This window comes from Anabrus simplex, chromosome 6, assembly GCF_040414725.1.
Source record: "Anabrus simplex isolate iqAnaSimp1 chromosome 6, ASM4041472v1, whole genome shotgun sequence".
NCBI classification, from domain to species: Eukaryota; Metazoa; Arthropoda; class Insecta; order Orthoptera; family Tettigoniidae; genus Anabrus; species Anabrus simplex.
This window is the reverse complement of record NC_090270.1, coordinates 121728070-121750543: the sequence shown is the minus strand read 5'-3', so window position 1 is coordinate 121750543 and position 22474 is coordinate 121728070. Positions and strand designations below refer to the sequence as shown.

Below are 22474 nucleotides of genomic sequence, written 5' to 3'. Positions count from 1 at the left end.
TATCTCCCCGATGCAAGCTCACAGTCAATCAATCAATACTGATCTGCATTTAGGGTAGTTGCCCAGGTGGCAGATTCCCTATCTGTTGTTTTCCTAGCCTTTTCTTGCGCAACTCTAACCACGCGGCCAACTCGTTCGCTGATCTCTAATTCAACAGGATAATTTGTATTTGTAATTTGTGTAGGACTTAATTTATCATTATTATGTACTGCTCCGTAGCTATAGTAAATGGTTAGCGTGCTGGCCTTTGGTCACGGGGGTCCCGGGTTCGATTCCCGGCAGGGTCGGGAATTTTAACCATCATTGGTTAATTTCATTGGCACGGGGGCTGGGTGTATGGCCTTCATCGTAATTTCATCCTCATCACAGTGCGCAGGTCACCTACGGGTGTCAAATCAACAGACTTGCACCTGGCGAGCCGAACTTGTCCTCGGACACTCCCAGCACTAAAAGCCATACGCAATTTCATTTATTATTATTATTATTATTATTATTATTATTATTATTATTTGCTATATGCTTTACGTCGCTCCAACACAGATATGTCTTATGGCGACGATGGGATAGGAAAGGCCTAGGAGTGGGAAGGAAGCGGCTGTGGCCTTAATTTAGGTACAGCCCCACTATTTGCCTAGTGTGAAAATGGGAAACAACGGAAAACCATCTTCAGGGCTGCCGACAGTGGGATTCGAACCCACTATCTCCCGATTACTCAATTCATCAAGTCTATATTGGTCATATTGGACAATTCCCTCTGCGCCATTGTGGAACTCGCTCTCAGAACTTTCCAGAAACTTAAGACTTCACTTGAATTGAAATGTGCAACATGAGTTCAACCGTCAACCTAAGACTTTGGCATCAATAAATTTTAAACGACATCACAATGATTTTATTCATCTGTTAATTTTAACATATTTTGGTTATATTTATTGTAACTTATGTATAAGGTTTTTACTTGTATGTCATTCCACTACCATCCATCCTCTTGTTCATCCATATTACTTCATTTTTAGATTATGTCTTTTGCTTGTAATTTCGGCTAGGCTGATGATGATCCAAAAACGGACCGAAACTAGTACCTGACACTATCATATTGTAATGTTTTGATAAACGTTAACTGATTTTAAGTATTGAGAAGGTGGAGCAATAAATCTTGTATTCATTTTAAGTTACTGGATACTGACCGCACTTAAGCGACTGCAGCTATCGAGCTTGTTATTATTATTATTATTATTATTATTATTATTATTATTATTATTATTATTATTATTATTATTATTATTATTATTATTATTATTGGGATAATGACTAATGATTCTCGCCACCCACTGCATGATCACCAGGCTGTAGTCTGTCGACTGAAGTCGAGAAAGAGCTTCATCACCAGGACTCAACCACTGGTAGGAACACCTGAGTATAACCACATCACCAGGTGGAAGAGCATGCTGCCGTCTGATACTCCTGCAAAGGAAGAGCTAGCTCCAGGAAATGACCTGCCCTACCCTATTTGGAGATCACTTAATCGTCTTAGGGTGGGCGTACCTCTTTGCAAGACCAACATGCAAAAATGGGCCATACTTCCAGCTGATGGAGACGCATCCTGCGAGTGTGGTGTAACACAAGATCTGAACCACCTGCTCATTTGTCCCCTACTAGAACATCCCTGCACTACACAGGACCTAATCGAGGCGAACAACAAGGCCATCGGAGTTGCTACATTTTGGAAATGCTGACCGGACACGGAATGATGATGATGATTGGGATAACAGTCATAAGCACAATTGTGGACTGTTTTCAACAAATGAATGCCTATTAAAAGTAGTACGTGTGATCTAAATTCCTTTCCTATTTTTTACCATGCCTCTTGCCACATTTACTGATTTCTATAGTTAATCGAACCTATGTCATACAGATTCTCATGTACCCGCACCAATTCAATTAACATTTCTTCCATATCCTAAAAGAAACTGCTTCTATTCGCACTTCACGTCACCAGATATGTGCAAGAGCAGAAAATTGTGCTCCGCGTGAAGAGCGCTGTCACCAGATTCTTCGTCACAATGACGTCAGCCGACGTCTACAGCCGTGACATGATTGCAGTGTGATCATTCTACATTAAAGGAAGAATCAATCACTTACTCAGCAGTTCCTATCCTGCAAAGAATTGCCTCTGATGTCAACAGGATCAAACATATATATTTCTATGACAGTGACATTGGAAGAAAATGGACTGAGTTGGAACAATTGTATTTCAGTGTGCACTGATGGAGCCTCAGCAATGACTGGTTGAATGAAAGGTTGTACTTCAAGGTTGAAGCAAGACTTTCTGCACATTGGATTCACACACTGTTTTTTTACATCGGAAAGCTTTGGTGGCAAAAAGCATTCCTTCAGATCTAAGGAACGTAATGAGCTTGGTTGTTGAAATGGTTAATTACATTAAAAGTGGAGCTCTAAAAACTAGACTTCTCACAGTAATGTGTCAGGAAGCAGGAGTGTACTTTCCAGATTTTTTGAACTTATAAATGAGTTATTGCAAATATTTGGCACAGAAAATCCTGAGTTTGCTGACCTCATTAGCCACAAAACTTGGTATTCCAATGTTGCATACCTAGCTGATATTTTTGGACATTTGAATAATCTCAATGCCGGTATGCAGGGAAAGAAAGAGAATATTCTTACATCAACTGAAAAACTGAATGGATTCATAAGAAAAATTCCACTGTGGAAGTTAAAATTTGAAAAATTGATATTGAAATGCTTCCTCTCACAGCTGATACCAACATCTGTTCCAGTCTGATTTTAGAATATGGAGAAGTTTTTAATTAAACGCCAACGATTAAACAGCAGTGAAGAACATCAGAGTAAAAATAGAACAAGTGAGTCACCCAGATCAAATGTCAGTGAGAAGCTACTTCAGCATTGTCTGGTGCTGTGCGCTGGAGAATAAACTACAAGAATATTTTCCTTCCCTCAACGTGAACAAATGCAACAGGGTTCGCAGTCCCTTTGCTGTTACTGCTGAGGACACAAAACATCTACCATTAGAAGAGGCAGAAGAATTGGCTGAACTTCAAGCCAATTGAACTTTGAAGCTGAGATTTAGAGAAGAAACACTATTTCATTGAAAAGAGAGTTCTCAGTGTAATCAGAGTTTTTAACAACATATCTGTGCGAACAGGGATTTTCCACACTGACGTGCATTGAAAATAAGAAATGTGAACGACCTCTCTCTGCAGAACAAGAATTACAGGTGTGTTTTTTCGATTCCTCCCTGCATCGAACAGTTGTGCAAAAGTAAACAAGCCCACATTTTCCACTAAATTTTAACAATAGTGTAATATTATTGAAGAGCATCTTATTTTTTTAGTTCTTACTGCATGTAGGCTTATGCTGTTATGTAATTTTAATAAAAAAATGATACTAAAGTATTGAATACACAAACAATTTTTTCGCAGCACAGTCCAACAATTGTATGCTGCGGCACACCCTTTGAGAACCCCTGCTCTAGCTTCATAGAACATTTTCAGAATTCTAATAGCTTCACTGTGGGGACAGGCACTTTTTGGTCATTTCTTCATCATCATCTTCATGGTCACTGTGGCTCTTATTCTTCACTTCATTTACAATTTCTTCTTCAGTTTACACTTTGGTTGTATCTAGGTCATCATTTATTATTGCATACGTTTCATAGTCACACTGACTTAACCTATCACAGTTAGTTTCTCGCAGAAATGCAGATAATGGCAGATCATCAATGTCATAGAACGTATTTTCAGTTTTGGCGGTATTTATTTCTTTGGTTGATCAGATTCCAGCATGATGGAAACAGGTCTTGATAGTTTTGGTAGTGACCCATTTCCGTGCCTTTGTAATGCATCTGATCACATCTATCTGTGTAATAGAATAATCCTGCTTTTTCTTGATGCATTCTATAATTTTCAACAATATCAGCTTATGATAGTGGCATTTCAGACTCCTAATTACTCATTGCGCGGCTGTGAGCTTGCATCCGGGAGATAGTAGGTTCGAATCCCACTATCGGCAGCCCTGAAAATGGTTTTCCGTGGTTTCCCATTTTCACACCAGGCAAATGCTGGGGCTGTATCTTAATTAAGGCCACGGCCGCTTCCTTCCAACTCCTAGGCCTTTCCTATTCCATCGTCGCTATAAGACCTATCTGTGTCGGAGCGACGTAAAGCCCCTAGCAAAAAAAAAAATTACTCTTTGATCCATGGACTGCAATATGCTTGTCGTATTTGCAGGAAGAAAAACAATCTTAATGTTCTCCAGACCTGAGATTACAGGGTGCGCTGGACAGTTGTCAGCAAGAACCAGGATCTTTCTTTTCTGAATTCCAAACTCCCGATTCCAACGTTTCAGTTCAGCTTCAAACATTTCGGAAGTCATGCAGGATTTTTTATTAGCATTGTAGTGTACCAGCAGATGTTTTACATGCCTAAAGCATCTAGGACTTTTTTATTTAACAATCACAAACAGTTTTCTTTTCTCAGTTCCATCTGAATTAGCACAAACCAGAACTGTTATTCGCTCTTTAGATAATTTGCCACAACACATTTTTTTCTTCACCTTTGAATTTCAGAGTTTTAGTCTACAGAAAATGCCAGTCTTGTCTGCATTAAAGATGTCACAATCGGCATATCCTTTATGCACATTAGGCCACAGGGTAGTAAGCCATTCTTGGATTTTTTCGGCACTCACACTATATGCTTCGCCACTCACTTTGCCCTAACCAAATACAGTAGAGACAAAACGCGACACTTCCGGATTTAGCCTTGTTAAAATGGGAGACAAGTCGCAAGTGGCGCTCTTAGTGGCTTGACCTGAATATTCGCAGTAAATTCAAATATCAATGGAAATGTATATACAGAAATGGATAAATAAATTACGTCTAGAAAGAAAGTGTTACTAAGATATTAACTTCAAAGTTGCTAAAGCAATTCTGGATAAATGAATGAAGAATTATTTAACAGGTTATTATTTAAAGACTGAAATTAGACATATAATCAAGATGTGAAATGGACTGCTGTGAAAGGGCTTTATCTTTCATTTATGCATTACATTTTTAGCTTTAGAATTCCTGCCTGAACGTTCACGGCTAGATTTGTCTTTTTTCTCATTTAAAAGCATTGTATCATCACATTAAAACACTTGTCAACAAAAATATCGGCACATTCCTTACACACATGATTCTATGAATTTACATTTAAGAGCTGGACAATTTTCCTTTTAACTTGAAGCCTACTAACAAAAAGAAAAATCTATAAATTTAGCCTCAAAAACATTCAAACTTTCCGTATAAGCAATACTTGCCGTAATGTCATTACATTAGGGTAAAGCAAATTTGCATCATCATATTGTTTCAACAAAATATATACATTTCTTAAATCCCCCATACTTTCTTCAGTGCTTGACAACGCATTACGGCATTCCAAATGGGGTAACTTGGAAAACAACCAGCCACACTCATGTGCATATGTATTTTCCTGAATTAAATCAAACCCACATATCACACCTACAACAACACATCGGTATTGAAGGTTAACTGCTGCACTATACAATAAAATATGCGTATTATATTTTAAGCCAGTTAAAATATGAGTCGAGCAGATCAGAAGTTTAGGAAGTACCATAAAAATCTCTTTGTCACTGGAAGAATATATATGCAAACACAATATTACATTTTCTTGTCATGAGGGAAACGGAAGAAAGACCGCGAATCCTTCTGCACTTCATAGTTATTGCAGCTGAACACAGCACATATCTTTACACTCATATTGAGAGGAGATGTAAAGGAATGACACACGCTACTATTTACTTGTATCAACTTAATGCAAACGCATAAATAACACGAAAAACTTCACAAACAAATACACGTGCTCTTATGACAGAATCAGTAACTCTCAACTCACTCCGCTAGATAGAGCTCTGATCGCTGTCCCTCGATATCTCGCAGAGTGTCGCGTATTGTCTCTACTGCATTTGCCTTAATCGAAAAGGAAATATCGCATATCGCCTTGTTATTTCGAGAATCGAAATTGGAAACATTCTTCCGGCTTGTGGGCAGCATGGATATACGGTATTCGTTCTTGTTCTTTCTTCTCTCACGTTGTAGCTATTTTGTATATTGGTCCCAGTTCTAGTTACGTTTCATCTGGATTGCCCTCAGTATAGAGTACTGTTGTTCGTTGATGTAGATAATTGACTGTGTTTGTTGCGTTCTCAGCCGTAGTTTGTACTACTTCTTACCGGCAATAGACATAACCTGTATCTGTCGACCACGAGGCGAGAATGAAAATAATTTCATAATATTTTTGTGTGTCTACCACCAAACGCAAAAATTGCCTAAGCAATTCGTCAGTCCATCAAGCTGGAGTATCATCAAACTGAAGTGTGGATCTTGAAGCATCAGATATGTCGACGAGTTCCATAACGGTCTGTAAAGTTCTAAGTGAATTTCAAAGTCTGTGGCCTAGTTGTTGGACTGTAGAACAAAAGAACGATTTTGTAAAGAAAAAACAATTGGTTGTATTTTCATGATGGCAAGTTAGGTTGCTCAGTGTGCAAAAATGTTGGAAGTTTAGGTGTACAGAAGAATGTGGGTATGTGACTATCAAGAGAGTGGATAAACTGTGAAATTGGAAACTAAAAAAGGATTTTTGACCACAAAGAAAGTGCTGGACATAAAAGTGCTAATATAATAACTGAAGAAGGGCAAAAAGAAAAACTTGAGACAGTTTGTCCAAAGTCATTAGAGAGAGAAAAAGAAATTACTTGTAAAGTATTTCGTACTGCTTATAAGGTGGCAAAAAATAACCATTCTTTCTACAATTTTGAAACTGAAATTGATTTACAAGAATTGAACGGGATTGATATGGGGAGAATTTTGCATTTCAAGTAATGCCTGTATAAATATATTGTAAACCACATAGGCAGTGAGATGAGAACAAGATTGATAAAAAATGTACTTGATTCAAAGACCAAGTTCTCTCTTACTCTTGATGAATCAACTACTCTAAGTCAAAAGTCTCTTCTGATAGTATATGTTCGCACCTACATTGAAGAAATAAAAATGGCAGAACCGGTCAACCTTTTCATTGATTTAATTGAGTTAGATGACGTAACAGCAAATGGAATTTACAAAAGCTTGATGTCTTCTGTAGGAGCACTAGGGTTCACAGAAGATTTTCTAAAGGAAAATTTAGTTTCACCGACGTGTGATGGTGCCGCAGTAATGTTCGGAGTACGTGGAGGAGTTTCAAAACTTTTCAAAGACAGATTTCCTGCCATTGTTTTGTAGCATTTTGCTAGCCATAGACTGGAATTATCAGTACACGATGTTGTGAAAGAGGTTTCTGGCATCAATAGATTTAAGAGTTTTATGGACAAATTATATGTTATGTATCATGCCTCTCCAAAGAATGTAAGGCAGCTCCAGTCATGTGCAGCTACACTGGAGATGTAGATTTTAAAAATTGGAAGAATTCCGTCCACAAGGTGGGTGGCATCCAGCTATAGAACTCTTTTGGCTGTTTGGCAGGATTTTGAAGCACTGGTACTTCATTATGAAAGAGGTAAATCAGAAGATGGTTGTGACAGAAAGGAAAAATGCACTTATGAAGGTCTTCACAGGAAAATAACATCTGTGGAATTTATTTTGGATCTGGGATTAATTTGCGATGCTTTGCAAGAACTGTCTGAACTAAGCTTAGATCTGCAGGAGAGAAATGCTGATCTTTACAAAGCCCACAGCAAGATTGAGTGTCTTCGAGACAGACTTTCAACCTATTAGGTCGTGTTACGTATATTTAGTACGTGTTGAAGAGGTGTTAAGTACAGAACAAAAATGGCCAACTGGACACCAGTGGGATCTGAACAACCGACGCAAAATCGGGAGGTTGTGGATTCGGATCCCATTGGTGTCCGGTTGGCCATTTTGGTTCTGTACTTAACATCTCTTCAACACGTACTAAATATACGTAACACGACCTAATAGGTTTAAAGTCTGTTTCAATTACAATGCGGTTGTGAAAATTCAATATATATTGAGTGTCTTGTTGATATTTGTGAGAAGAGGAGGTCTGTCCCAGGGCCTTACAATCAGAAAGCTCTTGAGGCAGATGCAAATCTACAGTTTAAGGGTGTTCCATTGCATAAGAAAAACAGAATTTATGATCCACTAATCTCCCCGAATGCTTTCTATGAACAACTTAAAACTTTTCTACAGAAAAGGTTACTTTCCGAAGAAGGCACTGAACTGTCAAAATGTGCAAGAGTTCTGGATTCTAGGAATTGACCAGCAAACTCAAGAGAAAATATTCTGTATGGAAAAGCAGAAATAGGCACACTGGCAAGAAGATTCCAACTGAATGAAAGAGAAGCTATTCGAGCCTTAAGAGATCATCTGAAATTCAGAGAAGAAATGCCCAGGGAACTTTCTCATGTTCGGAGGACTCTCAACACAATGGCTATATCTTCAAGTGAGTGTGAAAGGGGATTTTCTCAGATGAACTTGATTGTGACTCCAGAAAGATCATCTTTGTCAGTGAAAACCATTACCTCATTACTATTTATAAGAATTGTTGGACCTCCTTTGACGGTATTTGATCCAACGAAGTATGTCAAAACTTGGTTGTTACAAGGTCGTCATTCAGCCATGTATACAAAAAGCAAGACCAGAAACAAACTGAGGAGGATGATGACATGTCAGAAATTTGGAAATTGTTTTGAATTCAGTGTAAGTAGGTTTCGATCAAAATTACATGCTTTCTTAAATGTTCGGCAAATCCCATGTCTTCATCCTTAATTTCCCTCCTGTGAGTTCCGGCACCTCTTTTTCCAGAAAAAAGAAGCCCTGCTCGTATTAAGCTAATGAAATGTTATTCTATATTCTTTTCTGATTGAAACTAATGTAGAAACTTTGCAGGAACAGCATTTTAAAAGAATAAAATATACACCTTCGGTGTGTCCAATACGAGGTGGCAAGTCCATGTTTACAAGCTTCAGACTTCATCTGTTGGCATAGCAGAGAAATAAAAACAACTGAAAGAGGACGGCCAAACACCCAAAATCGCTGCAGTCCGGTTTGACTCAGTAAAATAATACTGTTTGGATACTATGAATTTTTAAAGCCAACTCCCAATTTGGTAGATGTGGTTCCAATGGTCGTACAGCATACCTTGAGACCTTAGCTACTCAGGGTATGTCAAATCGATGTTATACTCCATCTGTAGGCGTAGCCATGCATTAAACTGTCAGGTGACCCCTCAAGACAAAGTGAATAGCGGTGTCGTTGTGAGGTACACAGGCTACTGCGGTCATTTGAGCACATTGTAAGTCAACCAGCACATCCCATGAGACATCTTAACGAGGTTCAAGTCGCAAGGGCCGTCACCCAGGAAGGATGGACATTTCGTCATGTTGCTGTGGATCTCAATGTCTCTCTGTCAATTATTGACCGCTTGTGTAATCGCTACATCGAGACAGGCCAGATCACAAGGAGGGTTGGACAAGGTCGTGGACGCATGACAGCCCCACAGAATGACCAATATCTGACAACCTGTGCATTGTGGTGTCATTCAGCAACTGCCAAAGAACTGCAACAAGACCTCAGGAGGGTCACTGGAGTGACCAGACAGTAAGGAACAGGTTCAGAGAAGTGTCCTTACGACCCAGACATCCTGTTCAAGTGCCCTGTTTAACGCAGCAACATCGCCAGCTCACCTTCTGTTTGCCCCGACCCACGTCAACTGGCAACTTCGCCAATGGAGACCTGTGTTGTTCACAGACAAGTTTAGATTTCCCCTGACACAGCGTGATGGACGCCAACATGTATGGAGACGCTGTGGTGAGCAGTACATGCCAAATGATGTCCAGGAAGGCGACCGATTCAGACAAGGTTCTGTGATGGTGTGGGGTGGCATCAGTATTGATGGCCGTACAGATCTTGTCGTCGTCCGTGTTAATCTTAACCACTGCGGTGTACATTGAACAGATACTGCTACAGCATGTGTTGGTTCCTGCATACGGTGTTGGCGCTGAATGTGTACTCATGCACCAATGCCAGGGCTTATGTAGTGCGCATCACCACAGCTGTCTTGCAAGAACTAGACATTCAAGAGATTGAATGGCCGGCAGTGAGTCCCGACCTTAATCCCATCGAGCGTGTGTGGGATAGGCTTGACAGAAGTGGTGGGCATCCTGTTTCACCACAGACTCTCCAAGACCTCGAACAGGCTCTCATTGAAGAATGGGACCTGATATCGCAAAAGTGACCTCCGTCGACTTATATGGAGCATGCCACGTAGGTGCCAAGCTGTGATAAATGCTCGTGGAGGCCATACACCATACTGAAGCTCTCCAACTGTGATAAAAATCCACCCTGGAGGACTGTTATCACTTTGTTTTTTCCCCTATTTGTACCTTTCCGTTTGTGTTCTGAAAATTAAGACAATCCATCAATGTTCCTTTGTATACTTCAACGGTAAAGAATAAAGGTTTAGTTGGTAATATACCTGGGTGTGAGGTATTGTTTTGTGGAACATGGCATACGTTCAAAAACATGTTCCCCTAATTTTTTTGAACTGTGTATTATTTATTATAAGATGCTTAAAACATTTTACATTGAAGCACCGGATTCGACCCTTTGTGTGGGTCATCTTTAGCTGCTGAAGAACTTTCATCTTATTAAAATAATAATATATAATATTTAAACAACACTTGTCCAGCCCCGCGGTGTAGGGGGCAAAGTGTCCGCCTGTCAACCGGCGGCCCTGGTTTAGATTCCTGGCTGGGTCAGGGGTTTTTAATTGTATATGATTAATATCCCTGGCCTTGGGACTGGGTGTTTGTGTCCTTAAAGTTCCTTTCCTCATATTCAACACTTTACACTTCCGCCATTTCCAAATACACGCAGGTTCACAACATACGCTGCAAAGTAGGGGCAGAAGATCTTTTTTCAACGCCCCAAATAAATAGCATTTAGAAAAAATATACTCTAATTTTAAATGACTAATTCAAAATTCAGGGGCCAATGACCTTAGATGTTAGGCCCCTTTAAACAACAAGCATCATCATCATCAATTCTAAATTACATTGATGTGTTGTAGTGTTAAAATGTCCTTGGAAGAGAAATTTAAAAGTGTAAAATTGATCACCAGTTCATTATAATGTCACTGATCTTGATGTTCAATCACACACTCATTCATTTAATTCCAGAATTACAATATTGATACTCTTATTTTAAGTTTTTAAAACATCTTATTTCCAAGTTAAATGGCACTATGTTTTGTAAAACTTGCATCAGTAAGAAGTCTATGTTTTCTAAAAGTTTTAAAGTATCACATGTCTTGATTTTTTTAGCATACCTTGTCTTCTACAATAAAACAGGTGCGAGTCACGTGTTATGAAGGGGCAAATAAATTTACAATCTTCTTGTAGTTTGCTCAGGGTCAAATTGTTTGAGTCTGATGTCTCATTATCTGAGTAGAAGAAGGAAAAGAGTTTTTCTGTTAGAGAATGTCTATGGAACATGTTATAAAAATGTTGCATATGCATGTTACTTACTTGCTGTCCCGGCCTGTCACTTGTATGATTGTTGTGAGCACGCCGTGCACTGCTTCGAGTACGTCAGGGCGCTATTGCAGCATTGGAGGGAAAAGGTGGTGAAGTAAGGGAGAGGGCTTGGGGATGGGCTGGGATAGGAGGGGGCGTATCCTGCAGAGACTTCGTTGTGTGTTCTTATTTCTGTCTACTGACTGTCTTTAAGTAAATGTTTTTTAAGGGCGGATGGCAGCATTGGAAAGGATGTTTATTTTTTCTGTTATTTCGTTAAGATTAAAATTTGGGTTGGTATATTGATCCATATTGATGTAAAATTCCTCCAATATATTGAGCAAAGTGTCCTTAGAACTCACGCTCAGAACTTCCATATTGTTTTCAATATTAGAAAATGTATGCTTATAATCTGTGTGTTGTCCTATGGATGAAAAATGACTGTGTTTTATAACGTTTATGTGTCATTATACCGGGTGATGAGGCTCCTGCCAGTGCACCTGATGTAACTGGCCTCACATTTATTGCAATTCATTCGGTATAGGCTACTCCTGAGTGGTTGTACTTGTTTTCGTTAACAGATTTAGTATAATGCAGGATAGTGGGAGTATTGCATAGCTGTTCTTAAATTACGTTCTTTAAAGATGTTAGTTGTTATGGGATGGATATTGCCATTGTTAAAAATGAAAATCACATATCTTTCTTTGATTTGTTTTTTTGATTAATTTTGATTTCGGCTGATGTTTTATTTTTGGATGATTTCGTTGATCGAATCTTTGTTGTATCTGTTTTGTTGAGCTATTACATGGATTAACTTTAGTTATTTTTTAGGTCTTCGTGAGATAAGGGTATATTAAAGACTCTGTACATCATGCTGTAGTAGGGTGACTTTTTTATGGGCGTTGGGATGAGCGGAACCTTGTTTTATTGTGTTTGTTGTTTGAGTAGGTTTTCTGTATATTTTACACGTTAGGTAATCTTCATGTCTGGTGACAGATATGTCCAGATAATTTATGGTCTCTTTCGGTCTCCATTGTGAATTATAGGTGAGGGTCCAGTTTTAGTGCGTTATTCTCATCTGTGAATCTTCCGTCTAATACAACAAAAATGTCTTACACGAACCTACACCAAAAGAAAATACTCTCAATTTTACTGAGTGTTCTAGATGGTCTAGGTAAATTTCTGCTAATATTCCCGAGGCCGATGACCCCTTAGGGAGGCCCTGTTGTTTGTAGATAGTATCGTGAAATCTGAAATAATTGTTATTGAGAACAAATTCTAGCAGATTTACAAATTCTTCTTTCTGCAATGCTTAAGCCACTATTTTTTTAGATTGGTTTCTATTAGTTTTATTGTTTTTTATGGGTATATATTAATAATATTATATGGTACTAAACTGTGATATTGCTCAATTTTCAATTCTTTTGTGATTTTCAAAATTCCTTTAGTTCCGAATTGCTTTTTTAGCTAAAAATACGTAGTGCTTCTTAAGGAACATTTGAATGTTTGAACGTTTTTAAGGGAGGGATGGCGGCATTGAAAAGTATGTTTGTTTTTATGTTATTTCGTTAAGATTAAAATTTGGGTTGGTATATTGATCCATATTGATGTAATGTTTATGGGATGGGTATTGTCCTTGTTAAAAATGAAAATCACGTTGCCTTTCTTTGATTAATTTTGATTTTGGCTGATGTTTTATTTTTTGGATTACCTTTATCTGTGTGTTACATGTTATGGTTATTTTCTATGTTGGACTTGATCTGAAATTTATGATGGGCCTCATAGGAACATTTTCCTTGTGAATTTTAGGATATTATTTAGCTGTCGGTAATCTTTGATTCATTATGGTTAATTTTGAGATTTCTTGTTTGTTTAGAAGGAAAGAGTATTTTTTAATAAAGTTTTTAGATTTTTCTGGATTTTGGTGGTTGGAACCTTTTGTTTTATTTGAAATGTGTCGTCAAGGTAGCATTGTTTGGTTTTAGTTATGTATTCATTTTTATCAGTAATGGCAGTAGTGTTACCTTTATCTGGCTTTGTTATTAATAAGTTGTTGCTCGTAATTTTGTTCTTAAGTTGTATGCTGTCGACAGCATTTTTGTTGATATTGTTGAGTTTGTTGATGTTTGTGGTAATTTTTTTTTTTTTGACTTTGTATCTGATTTCATTACGTAGATCGGATGGAATTTTGTTTAGAACATTTTCGGTTTCTACAATAATGGTGACCTTGCCGCGGTGGGGAGGCTTGCATGTCCCAATGATGCAGATAGCTGAGCCGCAGGTGCAACCATATCGGATGGGTATCTGTTGAGAGACCAGACTAACGAATGGTTCATCGAAAGGGGGGTAGCAGCCTTTCGGTAGTTGCAAGGGCGGCAGTCTAGATGATTGACTGATACGGCCTTGTAATAATACTCAACATGGCTTAGCTGTGTTGATACTGCTACACGGCTGAAAGCAAAGGGAAACTACAGCCGTAACTACCTCCCGAGGACATGCAGCTCCCTCTGTATGAATGATGTACTGATGATGGTTTCCTCCCGGGTAAAATATTCCGGAGGTAAACTAGTCCCCCATTCGGATCTCCGGGTGGGGACTACACGAGAGGGGGCGATCATCAGGAAGATGGATACTGACATTCTGCGAGTCGGAGCGTGGACTGTTAGAAGTTTGAATCGTGGTAGGTTAGAGAATCTGAAAAGGGAGATGGATAGGCTAAAGTTAGATGTAGTTGGTATAAGTGAAGTACGTTGGCAGGAAGAAGAAGATTTTTGGTCAGGCGACTACCGAATTATCAACAAAAAATAAAACAGGGGAAATGCAGGAGTTGCTTTAATAATGAATAAGAAAATAGGGCAGCGGGTGAGCTACTACGACCAGCATAGTGAAAGAATTATTGTCGTCAAGATAGACACCAAACCAATGCCCACCACAGTCGTGCAGGTCTATATGCCTACTAGTTCAGCGGATGATGATGAAATCGAAAGAATATATGAGGAGATAGAAGATTTAATACAATATGTAAAAGGTGACGAGAATCTAATTGTGATGGGAGACTGGAATGCAGTGGTAGGCCAAGGAAGAGAAGGTAGTACAGTAGGAGAATTTGGATTGGGACAAAGGAACGAAAGAGGAACTGGTTGAATTCTGCACTGATCATAATTTAGTCCTTGCCAATACTTGGTTCAAACACCACAAACGACGGCTGTATACGTGGACGAGACCTGGAGACACTGGAAGGTATCAAATAGACTTCATTATGATTAGGCAGAGATTCAGAAACCAGGTTTTGGACTGCAAAACCTTCCCAGGAGCAGACGTGGACTCTGACCACAACTTGTTGGTCATGAAATGCCATCTGAAGTTGAAGAAATTGAAGAAAGGAAAGAATGCAAAAAGATGGGATCTAGACAAGTTGAAAGAAAAGAGTGTGAGGGATTGTTTCAAGGAACATGTTGCACAAGGACTAAATGAAAAGGCTGAAGGAAACACTTTGGAGGAAGAGTGGAGAGTCATGAAAAATGAAGTCAGCAGGGCTGCTGAAGAAATGTTAGGAAGGAAGAAAAGATCAACCAAGAATCAGTGGATAACTCAGGAGATACTAGACCTGATTGATGAACGATGAAAATACAAGAATGCTAGAAACGAAGAGGACAGAAAAGAATACAGGCGATTAAAGAATCAAGTGGATAGAAAGTGCAAGGTAATTAAGGAAGAATGGCTGAAGGAGAAGTGTAAGGATGTCAAAGGCTGTATGGTCCTGGGAAAGGTAGATGCTGCATACAGGAAAATCAAGGAAACCTTTGGAGAAACGAAATCTAGGTGTATGAATATTAAGAACTCAGATGGAAAGCCACTTCTAGGGAAAGAAGAAAAAGCAGAAAGATGGCAGGAGCATATCCAACAGTTGTATAAAGGTAAAGATGTAGATAATTTGGTTGTAGAACATGAAGAGGCTGTTGATGCCGAAGAAATGGGAGACCCAGTTTTGAGGTCACAGTTTGACAGAGCTGTGAGTGACCTAAATAGGAACAAGGCACCTGGAATTGATGACATTCCCTCTGAATTACTGACTGCCTTAGGAGAAACCAGCATGGCAAGGTTATTTCATTTAGTGTGCAAGATGTATGAGACAGGAGAAGTCCCATCCGATTTTCGGCAGAATGTTGTTATACCTATTCCTAAGAAAGCCGGTGCTGACAGGAGTGAAAACTACCGCACCATTAGTTTAGTATCTCATGCCTGCAAAATTTTAACACGTATTATTTACAGAAGAATGGAAAAACAAGTTGAAGCTGAGTTGGGAGAAGATCAATTTGGCTTCAGAAGAAATGTAAGAACACGTGAAGCAATCCTGACTTTACGTCTGATCTTAGAGGATCGAATCAAGAAGGACAAGCATTCGATAATGTTGATTGGACCAAGCTATTTATGATTCTGAAGATGATAGGGATCAGATACCGCGAACGAAGAATTATCTACAATCTGTATAAAAATCAGTCTGCAGTGATAAGAATCGAGGGCTTTGAAAAAGAAGCAGCAATCCAGAAAGGAGTGAGGCAAGGCTGCAGTTTGTCCGCTCTCCTTTTCAATGTTTACATAGAACAGGCAGTAAAGGAAATCAAGGAGAAATTTGGAAAGGGAATCACAGTCCAAGGAGAGGAAATCAAAACCTTGAGATTTGCCGATGATATTGTTATTTTATCTGAGACTGCAGAAGATCTCGAGAAGTTGCTGAATGGTATGGATGAAGTCTTGGGTAAGGAGTACAAGATGAAAATAAATAAGTCCAAAACAAAAGTAATAGAGTGCAGTCGAACGAAGGCAGGTGATGCAGGAAATATTAAATTAGGAAATGAAGTCTTAAAGGAAGTAAATGAATATTGTTACTTGGGTAGTAAATTAACTAACGATGGTAGAAGTAAGGAGGACATCAAATGCAGACTAGCACAAGCAAGGAAGAGCTTTCTTAAGAAAAGAAATTTGCTCACTTCAAACATTGATACTGGAATTAGAAAGATGTTTTTGAAGACTTTCGTGTGGAGCGTGGCATTGTATGGAAGTGAAACATGGACGATAACTAGCTCAGAAAGAAAGAGAATAGAAGCTTTTGAAATGTGGTGTTACAGAAGAATGCTGAAGGTGAGATGAATAGATCGAATCACGAATGAAGAGATACTGAATCGAATTGGTGAGAGGAGATCGATCTGGCTAAATTTGACGAGAAGAAGAGATAGAATAATAGGACACATCTTAAGACACCCCGGACTTGTTCAGTTGGTTTTAGAAGGAAGTATAGGTGGTAAGAACGGTAGGGGTAGACCAAGGTATGAATATGACAAGCAGATTAGAGCAGATGTAGGATGCAATAGTTACGTAGAAATGAAAAGGTTAGCACAGGATAGGGTGGCATGGAGAGCTGCAACAAACCAGTCTATGGACTGATAACACAATAATGGTGGTGACATTTTGGAAAATTGAGGTGTTTTCCCAATTGTGTTTGGTCCCTTGCTCAGTATATTGGTTTCTGTTTCATTAAAGTTTATATCTGTTAAGTTTTTAATAGGTGGGTGGAATATGTGCTTCCTGTCATCATTAAATGATTTAATGGGGGCATTTCTGTTGGGGACTTTTTCTTGTTTATATTGGGTTTGTGAACTTCTCAGCACATTTAATTTATTGTTTAATGTGTTCTGTTTATGGATTGCTGTGTTTATTAGTTTATCCTGAATAAGTTGTTGAAAATTGTCCCAATAGTGTTGTGGTAAATCATAGGATGCTTTAAGGCTGTGTGTTTTGTAGAGTTTTGTATTGAGAAATTGTTTCTTCCTATGGAGGAATTTAATCTCGTCTCTTAACCATATTTTGTTGGTCTTTATCTGTGTGTTATGTGTTTGAGTGGTGTTCCTGTGTCTATTATTGTCTTTTGAAAGAATTTGGTATTAGATCATTCAATAGGCATTCTCTTAGAAAAGCAATGTTTTTGATTATGCTTGTTATTTTAATCCTTAGGTTCTGATAACTGTAAGCTGTGCGTTTTGCTTGGTTGGCTGTAATGCTTTCCACCTAATCAATTCTATTATTTATTATAAGGTACTTAAAACATTTTACATTGCAGTACTGGTTTCCACCCTATGTGTGGATCATCTTCAGGTGCTGAAAAACCTCGATCTTATTAAAAATAACATATAATATTAAAACACCACTTATTCTAACTTAAAATGACTAATTCTAGATTACATTGATGCGTTGTAGTGTTAAAATATGCTTGGAAGAGAAATTTGTAAGTCTAAAAATAGTTCACCAGTTTGTTATAACGTCACTGATCTTGATGGTCAATCACACACTCATTCATTTGATTTCAGTATTACAATGTTGATACTCTTATTTTAAGTTTTAAAACTTCTTATTTATAATTTTTATGGCACTATGTTTTGTAAAACTTGCGTCAGTACGACGTTTATGTTTTCTATTATTATTTCTGTTTCTATTATTATTATTATTATTATTATTATTATGTACCCAATATACTCATACAAAAACAATAAAACTAATAGAAACCTGTTTAAAATATTATAGTGGCTTAATCACTTTAAAAATAGAAGAATTTGTAAATCTGCTAGAATTTGCTCTTAACAATTATTTCAGTTGGGATATTAGCTGAAATTTACAAAGACCATCTAGAGCACTCAAAGATCAGTAAAATTGAGAATATTTTCTTTTGGTGTAGGTTCGTGGACAACATTTTTGTTGTATTAGGGCTTTTTCACACACACCGGTTTTGACCGGCCGGTAACTTGCCGGCCGGTCTAAGTTTCATTTTCACACTTGCCGGTTGAAACCGGACGTTCAGTCATACGCCAGCTCTCGTACAGTATGGATCATAGTCGCATTATTGCCATGTGGCTTTTGTATAGACGTTACCGAAAAAACAAAAGGAATAGAATTCATTGGGTTCATCCAATAAATGAAAAGAGGGAGGAATCAGGTCTGTTTTATACGCTATTTGAAGATTTAAGAAAAGATGGAAAAAGTTCTTTAACTATTTTCGTATGTCCATTTCTACCTTTGATGATTTACATCAGCGGTTAAAATATAATCTTCGGCGTCAGAACACAAAGATGAGGAATTGCATTCAACCTGAGCAGATGTTGGCTATTGCAATAAGGTAAGTAACACACTACTTATTTGCTGAAAATTCTTTATTGACATAACATACAGAAAGTAATAAATAAACTGTAGACATTTATTAGCTTATCTCACAGAGAGGTAAAGTCTATATCTGTATTATATGAAGACGTTGATAACGCCGGAGATACACTGTCTGAGTGACTCATTTCTAATGCTGACGTTGTAGACTGGTATGGGCCACAAGTTGTGTGAAGTTGGCCTAATGACGGAAATTGTATTCCCGACGATCCAGCACTAATGCACGGGGAATTTCCTTGAACTACCAGCGGCTGACCTGGATTGCACATATTGTATTGACAGGGTGTTTGCACACCGGAAACGGCTGGAGACTGATAAAAACCTTGTCTTTTTACACGCTTAATATTCTCTATGAGTTGAAGGACACCTATTTGGAATTTGATGATTTCATCATCATCAAATGTTTGTAAAGAAGGTATAATACCGTTGAAGAATGACAGGTGGCGATTTGGCTGGCCACTACTTTCAAGTGCCTGCAACATTTTTATCTCTAGCTCATCAGGTTTACGACGCTTTCGGGAACCCTTTTCTTTATTCGGCACTTTCAATTCCTGAGACCGTTCAGTAAAATCGTTCACCCCCATCTGTGTATTGTCGGCCAAGCTATCTTCTGTATGACGTCCTTCAGTCAGCTTCTTTAAAAATTGTAATTGATCGTTGTAGACATACTTTTTTATTTTGAAAGCCCCAGAACCGCTCCTTTGATGTTCTTTTGACTTTTTACATGATTTGATGAAAGAATCTCTGATGTTTCCCCATTTTTTCATTACTTCTTTACCTGCAAATAATACACACGTATTATTGTCCTTGTTTCAGATACTTAGCAAGCGGATGCACTTTCACAGACCTTCACTACAATTACAGAATTGGCATCTCAACAGCCAGCTCTATAGTTAGAGATGTGTGTTCCAGTATTTGGTCCACCTTACAACAGGAATGTATTCCTACACCTACAAAAGGCCGCTGGGAAACAATTGCTGCAGAATTCGAAAAGAGAGCTAACTTTCCTCACTGTCTAGGGTCAGTAGATGGAAAACATATCAGAATAATTTGTCCACCTAACAGTGGTTCGATGTTTTACAATTACAAGGATTATTTTTCTGTAGTTTTGATGGCTGTTGCAGACTCAAATTATAGATTTGTTTATGTAAATATTGGAAGTTTTGGAAAAGACTGTGATTCATCAATTTTCAAAAAGTGTTCATTGTGGGAATCAATCGAGACAAATAATCAGGAGCTACCAGAGGAGAGATGTCTCCCCGGAACAGAAAGTCCTAATGTGCCTTATTTTTTTGTTGGAGACGAAGCGTTTGCACTGCACAGACATCTACTACGCCCTTATGGAGGATCTAACCTCACACTGAAAAAAAGAATTTTCAATTATCGTCTGTGTAGAGCAAGAAGATATGTTGAATGTACATTTGGAATTTTGAGCAACAAATGGAGAATTCTACATAGACCCATAAATGTAAATCCTGATTTTGCCGTAGATATTGTGAAAGCGTGTGTTGTACTACATAACTTTGTCCGTGACAGAGATGGTTTTGAGACTGAGGATACCATGACAATAACTGGATTAGAAGATCTGCCATCTGAAGAAACAGCACGAGGTGGACTGGGAGCAAACAACTTGAGGAATGTATTAGCTGATTATTTCTTAACTGATATTGGTGCCGTCAAGTGGCAAATGTCAAAGGTTTAAGACCTAACAGTGTCTGTGTCTGTTTAAAATGCAATAATGAAAAGGTGTTTCTGTAGTATGTCATCACTTGTAATAAAAGTTACTTACCAAAAATGTTTTTTTCGTTATCACTCAATTCTCCAAAATCTTCCTTCAGACCTTCACATACTTCCTTCCACCCCTTCCGTGTACCATCCCGATCTTTATAGATATCACTTGACTTGTCCCACAATACAGGTCTGGCCTCAACCAACGATATCAATAGTTCTATGTCAATTTCCACGTCCTCCATATTTACACTCAACTGTACTTTCTGAGAGCAGCCGGACGACTGATGGCCGGTGTGTGTGAATACACGCATACTGTCACGTGCACCACTGTAGGCTTGCTGCCGGCCGGCGACCGGATTCTCTAGTGAGTGTGTCCGGCTGCTACCCGGCGCGTTACCGGGCACCGGCATGTGTGAAAGCTATAATGCTTTTACATAATCCACTACTTCGTCCGGCATGAACCGGCCGGTCAAAACCGGTGTGTGTGAAACGGCCCTTAGACATAAGATTCACAGATGAGAATAACATACTAGAACAGATAAACAAACTGGAGCCTCACATAAAATTTACAACGGAGACCGAAAGAGACCACACTTTAATAAATTATCTAGACATATCTATCACCAGATGAAGATTACCGAACGTATAAAATATAAGAAAACCTACACAAACATCAAACACAATAAAACAAGATTCCACTCATCCTAATGCCCATAAAAAGGAAAAAAGCAGCCTACTATAGCATGATATTCAGAGACTTTAATATACCGTTATTCCACAAAGACCTAAAAAAAGAACTAAACTAATCCATGAAATAGCTAAACAGAACAGATACAAGGAAGTTTCAGTCAACAAAATCATTCAAAAATAAAACCAGCCAAAATCAAAATTAATCAAAGAAAACAAACCAAAGAAAGACTATGTGATTTTCACTATTAACAATACCAATATCCATCCCATATCTAACACCTTTAAAGGATGTCATTTAAGAATAGCTATGCAATAATGCCACTATCCTGCATTATACTAAATCTGTTAATGAAAACAACAAGTATAACCACTCAGGAGTATACCGAATGAATTGCAATAATTGTGAGGCCAGTTACATCAGACACACTGGCAGGAGCTTCTTCATCCGGTATAATGAACACGTAAATGCTATAAACACAATAATTTTTCATCCATAGGACAACACGTAGCATATTATAAACATACATTTTCTAATATTGAAAACGATATGGGAATTCGACAACACATAGAAATTTATAAACATACATTTTCTAATATCGAAAATGATATGGAAATTCTAAGCAAAAATTCTAAGGGCCCTTTGCTCTTATATTGGAGGAATTTTACATCAATATGCCAACCCAAATTTTAATCTTAATGAAATAACAGAAAATGCAAACACCCTTTTCAATGCTGCCATCCCTCCCTTAAAAAACCTGTACTTAAAGAGAGTCAATAAACAAAAACGAGAACACACAACCAAGTCTCTGCAGGACACGCCCCCTCCTACCCCAGCCCATCCCCAAGCCTTCTCGCTTGCTCCACCACCTGTCCCCTCCAATGCCGCAATAGCTAGCCCGCGTTGTACTCGAAGCAGTGCACAGCACACTCCCGACAATAACACAAGTGACAGGCCGAGACAGCAAGTAAGCAAGTAACATGCATATGCAACATTTTTATAACATGCTCCATAGACATTCTCTAACAGAAAATCTCTTTTCTTTCTTGTACTTAGATAATGATATATCAAACTCGAACAACTTGACCCTGAGCAAATTACAAGGAGATTTGAAATTTATTCACCCCTTCAAAACATGCGACTCGCACCTGTTTTATTGTAGAAGACAAAATGTGCTAAAACATCAAGACATGTGATACTTTATTACTAAACTTGGAGAAAACATAGACTTCCTACTGACACAAGTGTTACAAAATATAGTGCCATTTAACT

At 38.3% G+C, this 22474-nt stretch overlaps 2 protein-coding genes and 1 pseudogene across 2 annotated transcripts in view; 2 read left to right on the top strand and 1 right to left on the bottom strand.

Moving 5' to 3' along the window:
• The window catches only part of LOC136876172 (caspase-8), an 88111-nt gene that overhangs the window by 5999 nt on the left and 59638 nt on the right, over positions 1-22474 (top strand). The window lies entirely within an intron of this gene.
• Positions 18451-20603, top strand: LOC137501202 (uncharacterized; annotated as a pseudogene).
• LOC137501203 (uncharacterized) lies at positions 18797-20756 on the bottom strand. Its single transcript, XM_068228063.1, has 2 exons — positions 20573-20756; positions 18797-19561 (listed from the first exon to the last, which is right to left on the bottom strand). Exons 1-2 carry the CDS (start codon positions 20754-20756, stop codon positions 18834-18836), a joined length of 912 nt encoding a protein of 303 aa, XP_068084164.1. The 3' UTR covers positions 18797-18833.